The following is a 10570-nucleotide window of genomic DNA, read 5'->3' as shown; positions in this document are numbered from 1 at the left end:
TGTTCCATTAGGGGGGGCCACGTTTCGCAAGCGTAGAGAGGGGAGGGAATGACCGTGGCCGAGAAGACCTGAAGCTTAGTGCGGAGCGACAGACCAGGTAGCTTCCACACACCCTTACGCAACCGATGAAAAGATATTGCCGCTCGACTGATTCGGAGTGAGACCTCTGCTGTTAAACTGGAGCCGGTCATAAGCACACTGCCCAGGTATGGGAAACTCTCCACTCTCTCCACAACTGCCCCATCACCGATTGGGAGTTGTGGGGGTGGAGTGTCCGATGGTACAAAATACCCAGGCAGGTGCTTAGTTTTGGTGGGGCTGATGGTAAGGCCCCACCTCTTAGTGGCACGCTCCAGTCTCAGCAGCAGCGTCTCCAACTCCTCTGAATGAGCAGCTATTACCAAATCATTGGCATACATAACGTGGTTGAGCAATAGGGAGCCATCCCTTGACCGCACCCGGGCATCGATCAGCCTCCCATTATATTTGTACCATAGGGAGATTCCCCCGGTACAGCTATTGAAGGCTTCACGAACTACGTGGTCAAAATAGATGTTAAATAATGTGGGAGCCAGAGGACATCCCTGTCGCACCCCAAGGTGTACAGGGAATGGCTCTGACTCCCGGCCACGTAGTTTTACCCGGGACCGCTCACCATAATGAAGGTCTTTAATGATCGTGAGCAGAGGGTCAGGTACTCCAAAAGCACTAAGAACCCAGAGCCCAGACCTACTGATGGTATCATAGGCCTTGACCAGGTCAATAAAGCAGAGATGTAGGTCTTGCTGGAATTCCCTACACCTCTGCTGTAGCAGACGGACAGAAAATATGGCATCTGTGCAGGACCGCCCTTTCCTGAAACCGCAGACACACACAGACAGACACACACACAGACACACACAGACACATACACACAGACACACATAGACACAGACAGACACACACAGACACACAGACAGACAGACACATACACAGCGCGCTAACCACTACACTACAATGCGTTACGCTTCCACACACACACAGACACAGACAGACACACACACAGACAAAAAGATCCTCCATATAGCCTTAACAGACTGTAGGGGCAAGTGCTGTTAGCGAGCACCTATGAAGGCCAGAACGGTACACGAGGGGGTGGGTGGCCAGCACCACGCCCGACCGCCTTTGTCTCCCTAGTGGCGATGTTTACACACCGCACCCAGGTACTCATTTGAGGCTGAGTCGACCTAGGGGAGGCCCGGGACCGGTTTAGATAATAGTCACTGGTGTTGACCGTGAGCGGGAATCGAACCTGGTTCGCCAGGTTCATAGTGCAGCGCGCTAACCGCTACACTATCGCTCCCCACACACACACAGACACACACAGACACACACACAGACACACACAGCCACACACACAGACACATACACAGCGCGCTAACCACTACACTACAATGCGTTAAGCTTCCACATGCGAGGGTCACGTGACAGATTTGACGTGACAGCTCACTTGCCGTGCAAAAAATATATGCATTGTTACGCTCCCCCCACCAAAAAAAGTGTATTTTTATAATTTTGCATGGTGTACAGTCTGTAAAGTACCCACATGGCAAATTTCAAGTTTGTTGCATGTCGGGAAGTACGCTAAACATTTTGAACAGACACACATAATCACAACTTTGTCTTTTATATATATGGGGATAATCGCACAACTTTATTTATCTGTGATGAACGCTGCACTTTCCGTCGTTTTCATGCAGGGGGCGCTGTAAACCTCCACGTGCCCTGCATGAACGACGGAGGCACAGGGACAGACGTTCGATTATGTTGGAGTTGATCTGCAGACGGCGGTCTTCTCGCACGGCCAGCAGCTCCGTGTCGCCTTATCTCGATCCCGCAATCCCAAACAGGTGAAAGTCCGCATCGAACCGAACCTCCAGCAAGGCCATCTACCTAACGACGAGAGAAAATTCGCAAGAAATGTTATTTTCAATGAAGTCTTCCAGATGTAAAATGATATAAGCTTTTAATGAAGAAATACACTTATCTAATTCAAAACATAATACAATTCAAAGATGTTTCATTTTAAAACTTCAAAAAGGAGCATCGGGTTATTGTGTGAATGCGTCGTTTGTGCATTTTTTGGTAACTTTCCTGGCCGAAGGCCGTCAGTGGTTGTGAGGGGGAGCCAAAGGCCCCCCCGAACAACCCCTAGTATCCAAAATACTGCTTTTATGGGGGGTTGGATTGCGTAAATATGAATGTGTTGTTAAACCCACCACCACCCGACAGACAGTTATTAAAGATTGTCACGTAACCATAACGTGGCAATTAGTTACTAGTACAGCACACCGGTGTGTTGGAGAGCAAATCCACATTTTCAATTTTTACTTACCGAAAGAACGCGATCTAACCCAAAAACCTTTATTATGAATTATTGTGATGAACCAAAGAATAACATTTACAATCTTGAGTATGACGTTTCGCCAGTAATTACATCTAGCATCATCAGGCGACAGACAGATTTGTGGAGAAATCCCCCTGTTTCCCTTCACAGCTGTTTTTTTGCGTACTCAAAACACATTACATAAAATCCGCGATCTGGTTCCGTCTGTAAAAGATGTGATTCCGGACATACAGTACCCTGGCGTCTACAAACTAAGTTGCCTCTGTGGCTCTAGGGTTTGGTGTTACATGTTATTTATGTAGTTTATTGTTAAAAATTCGGTCAGTTCCTATGATCACTGTTACATTGCATTTATGGCTTTATTTTGTTTTTTTGGTTTGGCCATGTTTTGTTTATTGTAGTACGGAGTTAGACTGATGGCCTTAATCTAAGTTTTCTTGTTGTTGTTGTTAGACTTGCATCCCACTGGGATTTTTGCACACAGCGTTGGTGTACGGTGCTATTTCAGGAATATTTTGATGTTTTTCCTGGATTTTCTGTTTGCACATGCACAAAGTCACTTTAAGATGTTTTCTTGTTCATATTTTAGTTTGTTTGTTGTGGTTGCACCCGATTCAAGAGCCGAATGGCTCACAGGGCTATACCAAATAAATGAAACTATGAAAACTAAACTATGAAACATTGGAGAAACCAAACGACATGTCTCGGACCGCATTCGTGAACACAAAGCAGACCTGAAATACGGTAGGACCAACATCTTGGCCGTGGCAGATCACTGTTATTATTCAGTAGGCTCACATGACATTGACTTCTCCAAGACAGAGGTTCTTTGCAAGCCATCTGGCTACCATGAGAGATTCGTTATGAGGCTATCCACATATACAAACACAGAGACAATTTCAACCGAGAAAATGGATTCTGGCTTAGCAATCATTGGAAGGATTTGATAAACCATTTCAGGCTTTCAGACCGCATCCATTATTTTCGTCTCCACCCTCCTCTTTTCCGAACATAGATGGACTCGTCCATCTGAATAACTGCCAAATCGCTCTCCGTGGTGCTAACGTTAAAAAACCGCCACTTTTTTCAACATTTCTTGCTGTGGTTTTTACACCTGATGATGATTGCTTGTGTTGCAGTCGAAACGTCGTGATAATTTTATTGTTTTATATTTTTATTGTTTTATTTTTCCCTTCTACGTGACTTTACCGAAAGAACCAAGAATATGAATCCGTGCAGTTACGAAAGCTTTAAATCAAAACTTACAGGCAAGTCTAGATTTAAAAAAAATCCAAAAGAGCTTTGTGGCTCATCGGATTCCTCCAGCCCTACCCCCACGAAGAGTCTGAACACTAAAACGTTGCCACGCCATGCGTCCATTTGAGATCGGACAACCCCGCCCCGTGGTTGTCAATCGATGGCGTTGGAATCGTTTCGCGCGACACTGGAATCGCCTCGCGGGTGGGGGTGGGAGGGGTGTGCGGGGTGGGGGCGTCACGTGACCCAGAACGCGCGCGCGGAACCGGATAATGCGTCACTTGACCCGGAAGCGAATGCACGCGCGTGACCCACGTGCGCCAGCAGGGACCCTCCCGATCGACCGCGCGTGCGTGACTTGGGTGAGCGTGGGGCGCTCGGCTCGGGAACGGCGGATTTATTTCCTTAAAACGACCATGAACTAATAACAATGACAGTAATTGAAGACGGCCTCTTAGGTGCAGAGTGCCTCGTCATTTAAATGAGCCAAGTTGCTCGCGTTCACGATGTTGCTGTTGCCTCTGTAGCTGAGGGAGACCCCGACGGAGGCCTTGCTCCCGGCGTGTTTGCGGACAGGAGAATCCGCCGACACTTGGGCGGATTAATGTAACGGGCTCTCCTTGGTGGCTTTCTTTTTCAATTCATACTTTGACCTGTTTTTTTTGTTTTCTAATGCAGATGGTTGCTTGTAGTACAGAGAACCACTTCGTGATTTTGACGAGGCCTATGACCAAAATCTCCCCGAATGCGCCAGAACGCGAAGGCATTTGCAGGGCTGAGTGGATCGTGCTTGGATAGGCGACCACGGCTCGGGCGGCTAACGTGGTGGGCAACAGGAGGAGGATTAAAACAAAAAATGAAACGCTTTGGCCTGCCATGGTCCCCGCCATCCACCAAACCGCACTGGGCAGCCTCTGGCCAAATAAAGGAGCACGGCGTGAGAGGAGCGGGCTGACAAAACGGAAGATGTCGCCACGTTTTCACAGTAGGGGGCGACGTTGGCCAGTACCTTGATACATTCTACGTTTAAATTTTGATTTGAAGCTTTCGTGACTGCAGTAATTCATATTCTTAGCTCTTTCGGTAAAGTCACGTTGAAGGGAAACAATAAAATATATATAAAACAATAAACCAATTCTCACGACGTTTCGACGTTTTTCACACCTGATGATGACCGTTTGTGTTATGGTCGAAACGTCGTGAGAATTTGTATTGCTTTATATATTATTATTTTATTGTTTCCCTTCAACGTGACTTTACCGAAAGAGCTAAGAATACATTCTACGTTTAATAGCTGTGGCAAGGGGAGAACATACAAACTCATACTGTCGGGAGTCGAGCCGTGCTGGGAGGCACAATCCAGCTGTTTACTGCATTACAGCTGTTTACTAAACAAACTGATCGAATACATCCCGAATCGCCCCGATGCAAAGTATGTTTATCTCAGAGTCAATTTGTTGTAGTTTTGTTGCTCGGGAAATAGCAATTGTCGATAGAATCCAACTTGACAACACTGGCAAGAAACAAATTCCACCAGGGAAGTGTGGAAAGGCTAATGAAGATTAGTCCCCACACGAGACTCGATTGGTTAGGGAGACACGTGGAGATTAACAGAAATGACCGGCAATTGTTGCAATTATCACTTAAAGTCACTAGAGGGAGCGTTACGACTAGACCCTGCCTGATGCATTCAACCTGTTAAAACGGTGATATATATTATCTTTAACTTTCAAAAAATCGAAATTGACTGTTGTACAATACTTTATTGCATATAATGTGCAGCGGGATAATATATTCAGATATTTGAATGTATATATTTGTATGCTATTTTTGTTGCAGTCACATGGATTCTAACAAGGATGCACAACCAGCAAAGCAACAACCGATGATTTACATTTGTGGAGGTATGAAGTTAACAGCAGCAGTACTTTGTACCATTTTACCTGGTTTTGTAAGTGTTATTGTTTGCAACCAACTTGACTGTCTTGTCATTTTTACAGAGTGCCATACCGAAAATGAAATTAAGGCAAGGGATCCAATCCGATGCCGAGAGTGTGGATACAGGATAATGTACAAGAAAAGAACCAAAAGATGTATCCTTTTTAAACTGCTCAATGTATTTATGTTTGTGCAGTGGCTTTCAGAGTGGAGTAATTTACAATCCCAATGCAGTGTCGTACAGTGAGGGAAAAAAGTATTTGATCCCCTGCTGATTTTGTACGTTTGCCCACTGACAAAGAAATGATCAGTCTATAATTTTAATGGTAGGTTTATTTAAACAGTGAGAGACAGAATAACAACAAGAAAATCCAGAAAAACGCATGTCAAGAATGTTATAAATTGATTTGCATTTTAATGAGGGAAATAAGTATTTGACCCCCTCTCAATCAGAAAGATTTCTGGCTCCCAGATATCTTTTATACAGGTAACGAGCTGAGATTAGGAGCACACTCTTAAAGGGAGTGCTCCTAATCTCAGCTTGTTACCTGTATAAAAGCCACCTGTCCACAGAAGCAATCAATCAGATTCCAAACTCTCCACCATGGCCAAGACCAAAGAGCTCCCCAATGATGTCAGGGACAAGATTGTAGACCTACACAAGGCTGGAATGGGCTACAAGACCATTGCCAAGCAGCTTGGTGAGAAGGTGACAACAGTTGGTGCGATTATTCGCAAATGGAAGAAACACAAAAGAACTGTCAATCTCCCTCGGCCTGGGGCTCCATGCAAGATCTCACCGCGTGGAGTTGCAATGATCATGAGAACGGTGAGGAATCAGCCCAGAACTACACGGGAGGATCTTGTCAATGATCTCAAGGCAGCTGGGACCATAGTCACCAAGAAAACAATTCGTAACACACTACGCCGTGAAGGACTGAAATCCTGCAGCACCCGCAAGGTCCCCCTGCTCAAGAAAGCATATATACATGCCCGCCTGAAGTTTGCCAATGAACATCTGAATGATTCAGAGGACAACAGGGTGAAAGTGTTGTGGTCAGATGAGACCAAAATGGAGCTGTTTGGCATCAACTCAACTTGCTGTGTTTGGAGGAGGAATGCTGCCTATGACCCCAAGAACACCATCCCCACTGTCAAACATGGAGGTGGAAACATGCTTTGGGGGTGTTTTTCTGCTAAGGGGACAGGACAACTTCACCGCACCGAGGGGACGATGGACGGGGCCATGTACCATCAAATCTTGGGTGAGAACCTCCTTCCCTCAGCCAGGGCATTGAAAATGGGTCGTGGATGGGTATTCCGGCATGACAATGACCCAAAACACATGGCCAAGGCAACAAAGGAGTGGCTCAAGAAGAAGCACATTAAGGTCCTGGAGTGGCCTAGCCAGTCTCCAGACCTTATTCCCATAGAAAATCTGTGGAGGGAGCTGAAGGTTTGAGTTGCCAAACGTCAGCCTCAAAACCTTTGACTTGGAGAAGATCTGCAAAGAGGAGTGGGACAAAATCCCTCCTGAGATGTGTACAAACCTGGTGGCCAACTACAAGAAACGTCTGACCTCTGTGATTGCCAACAAGGGTTTTGCCACCAAGTACTAAGTCATGTTTTGCAGAGGGGTCAAATACTTATTTCCCTCATTAAAATGCAAATCAATTTATAACATTTTTTACATGCGTTTTTGTGGATTTTGTTGTTATTCTGTCTCTCACTGTTCAAATAAACCTACCATTAAAATTATAGACTGATCATTTCTTTGTCAGTGGGCAATGTACAAAATCAGCAGGGGATCAAATACTTTGTTCCCTCACTGTAAATGTGGCAGTGCTATATTGCAAATTCATGGCCCATGTGTTGACATCAGTACGAATGGCAAATATGAAATACATTTTCCTTGACTGCTTGTACAGTGGTTGTGTTTGATGCACGTTGAGCGCAATGTCAAGGAGACGTCTGGATTTCAATGGCTGTCGACAAGTTATGTTGTTTTTTTTGTGTATGCCAGATGCGGTCCGTTATTTTTCTTTCCTGTATTTGCGTGAATAAAATTTTTGTTGTAAATCTTGTACTTTGGTTTGATCGGTAATATTGAATGCGTATTCTCTCGTTTTACTACATTTTACAAAATAAGCAAACTTAGTTTTTCGGATGAAGATTACATGAAGATTTTCTCAGCAGGTTCAGGCTTTGTTTTAGGATTGGTTAATATGATAGTTGCAGTCTGCATTGTATATGAAACCACTGCTTTAAACCAGATGCCTTATAATAAACGTTTTGCAGAACATATTTTGCGCTTCTCACTTTTGTAGAACCCACTTTGTATGTTTTATTGTACAGTAAAACCTCTCAACCAGACAAAGTGGGGGGGGGGGGGGGGAGACACCCTTTGCAGCCATGGAAGATGTCCAGCACACTGCAATTATGTCGAGGAGGCTCACCCCCGTCTCCTCGCTCATGTGGGATCCACTGCTCCCCTCTTCCGTGTCCTGGGGAGGGTTACTGCTCACCGACTCCCCCCCCCCCCCCCCTTCGCTGCGGCCCCTCGGGGCATGATTCGGGCTGGCGCGTAGCCATCAAAATTCGACACGGCTACCTGCCCGACGCCACACCAATTGCACACGCGGGACCCGGGGTCGGGGGTCGGAGGGCAGGGGCGTCACTCGTACGCGGGCAGCTGTTTGGAGGAGGTGCCCCGTAGCAGGTTTAAAGGGCTGTGTGAACAACCTCGCGGGTACGCCGCCCGCTCGACTCCGAGGTGTAGGAAGCCGTGGAAAGGCGAGGCTGTTCGTAGTCCTTGCTGGGAACGGGGGGCCTGGCTGCGCTGCGACTCGTCTCACAGACGATCCAGTGGCAGGCACGATGACTCCCCCGATCCTTGACCCCAGAAGAACACGACTGACCACCCCTACCTTCCCTGCCCTTTTTATTGTCCCTACATCAAAGATAGCTTGCCGCTAATCCGCTGGCCTCTCGCCCAATCAGGAGCCCCGGATTTCCCGCTCCTCGCTAACCCGATCGGTGCTCTCACCGACGTCCGCTTTTTACTCTTTGAACAAGCGCACACGTTGTGCAAGGAGAGGGCCCCATGCCTTCACCCGCCACTCGCTACTCCGCCCCACCCCCTACCTGCCTGCTGACCCGTGTGTGTTGGGGGTGTGTCCTATCAGCAGTGGCTCAGCAGCCCCGTCGTGACCACGTGATTACACCCCAAGTCACGGCGCCGTGGTGCGAGTTAGCCTGGCGGGAGGTCACCCAATTCCCTGGTCGCAGGAAACCGTGAAGCTTGGTCCCATGAGAGGGCTTCTGGGTGAAAACCTGTCGGCCAGGTGACCTCCCCTCGGGGCCCTATGCGAGGGTGTGTGTTCATGTGGGGGCTCTATGTGGGGTGTGTGTGTGTTCATGTGGGGGCTCTATGTGGGGGTGTGTGTGTTCATGTGGGGGTGTGTGTGTGTTGATGTGGGGGGTGGTGAGGGAAGAGCAGCGTCGGCCCCGTCGCTCGGAGGTGGCGGCGTCGCGGCCACGGAGTCGGCCGGACGGCCTCGCTGCTGCGGCATCGCAGTGGCAGGCACGGCTCCGACGGAGCGGCTTCGCTGCTGTAGCACAATTACTCAATTGTAATCACATTTTATCATAATACCGAACACATATAACTGATTTATAATCTTAAGCTAATTATCAGGCATAATTTGTAAAATGAGACAGCGCTCATCCACATGCTTTTCTGGGGCTATGTTCATGTGCACGGGCTAATCGAATTCCATACAACACGAGTGCAGCACGTGTATATATCTTTAGAATTGCGAGTACACACACACCATCTACCACGTGGTGCTTAGCCATTATGCTTTACCCATAATCCTGGCTTCAGTTGAGCTTTGGAGGTTTTAACTGTACCGGATTACCATTCGACTAATTGCAGGCAATCTGTACGCCGTATACCAATTTAGCTATCGCGGGGGTTTTGGCCTTTCGCGGGTATATTGTACACGGAAGTACCGTCACTCGAGATCTTTCTCAAGCGATGGTGTATGTGTAGCTGATAACGTGGTGTGGGGCGGCCGGGGGAACGTCAGCCTTTGCCGTGCAAGCATCTCTGAACAGACTTGGGGCAAGTGCTATTAGCGAGCACCTACGAAGGACGGCACGGCACACAAGGGGTTGGGGTTGCCAGCACCACGCCCGGCCGCCTTTGTGTTTTTTTTAGTGAAGATATTTACACTGCACCAGGTGTCATTTAAGGCCGAGTCGACCTAGGGAAGACCCAGAACCGGTTCAGATAAGTCACTGGTGTTGGGCCTTGAGCGGGAATCGAACGCGGTTTCCGGTTTCGTAGCGCAGGGCACTAAATGCTGCACTACACAACATACACACGTGGGCGCACATACACTCCACGCGCGAGGCTGGCCCAACGTTTCCGCTGAAATAAATTGTTCTGTGGTTCAGTTTGCAAGTGCGAGTTTGTGTGTTAAGTCAATGTTACAAAAATAAATGTATGGTAGCTGGTTCGTAAGCCCGAGTGTTCGTAAGTCGAGTACCACCTGTATTTATACTCTATTGTCTAGGAATATTCTATCGAGTTTTTACATGTCTTTCAATTGTTTTGTTTTTAGTTTATTTGGCATACCGTACTTATTTCAATTGTGAAGTGTATTTTGAGTTGACCTAACCCCATTATTTAGGTAAAGCTTAAGTACGAAGAACATCACCCCCGCAATATCCAGTCTCCTGTATTTCCTTTACATTTTTCATAAGCTGATCAAAAGTACAAGAGTTACTCATTTATGATAATTGTATTACTGTATCCTAAGGCAGTACGATTTGTTTTAATGCATAGTGAATACGGCATGACCCCGGTGCTTGGGAAGAGATTCAGCATATCTCATATTTTACTCCATGTTTTTATTATCGTTGGTGGGCATATGGTATATGATGACAAATGCACCTGCAAGAGCAGTGAGCGTTTTATTATTT

At 47.0% G+C, this 10570-nt stretch overlaps 1 protein-coding gene across 2 annotated transcripts; it reads left to right on the top strand.

Annotated features, from left to right (window-relative positions):
• Window positions 1-1747: 1747 nt before the first annotated feature.
• On the top strand, window positions 1748-7667 carry LOC116953892 (DNA-directed RNA polymerases I, II, and III subunit RPABC4). 2 transcript variants are annotated; one of them, XM_076074151.1, is made up of 4 exons: window positions 1748-1889; window positions 5483-5547; window positions 5644-5736; window positions 7510-7667. In XM_076074151.1, the coding sequence occupies exons 1-4, from the start codon at window positions 1804-1806 to the stop codon at window positions 7530-7532; spliced, it is 267 nt and encodes an 88-aa protein (XP_075930266.1). In that variant the 5' UTR covers window positions 1748-1803; the 3' UTR covers window positions 7533-7667. The 2 variants fall into 2 exon arrangements, with proteins under 2 accessions (XP_075930266.1, XP_032830083.1); XM_032974192.2 differs by lacking the exon at window positions 1748-1889 and adding an exon at window positions 3891-4005.
• The last annotated feature ends 2903 nt before the right edge of the window (window positions 7668-10570 follow it).

The sequence above is a fragment of the Petromyzon marinus genome, chromosome 3 (genome assembly GCF_048934315.1).
Source record: "Petromyzon marinus isolate PM22_M1 ecotype Great Lakes invasive population chromosome 3, UKy_Petmar_22M1.pri1.0, whole genome shotgun sequence".
Taxonomy (NCBI): domain Eukaryota; kingdom Metazoa; phylum Chordata; class Hyperoartia; order Petromyzontiformes; family Petromyzontidae; genus Petromyzon; species Petromyzon marinus.
Note: the sequence above shows the minus strand (reverse complement) of the source record. Positions and strands in the feature narration are given on the sequence as shown.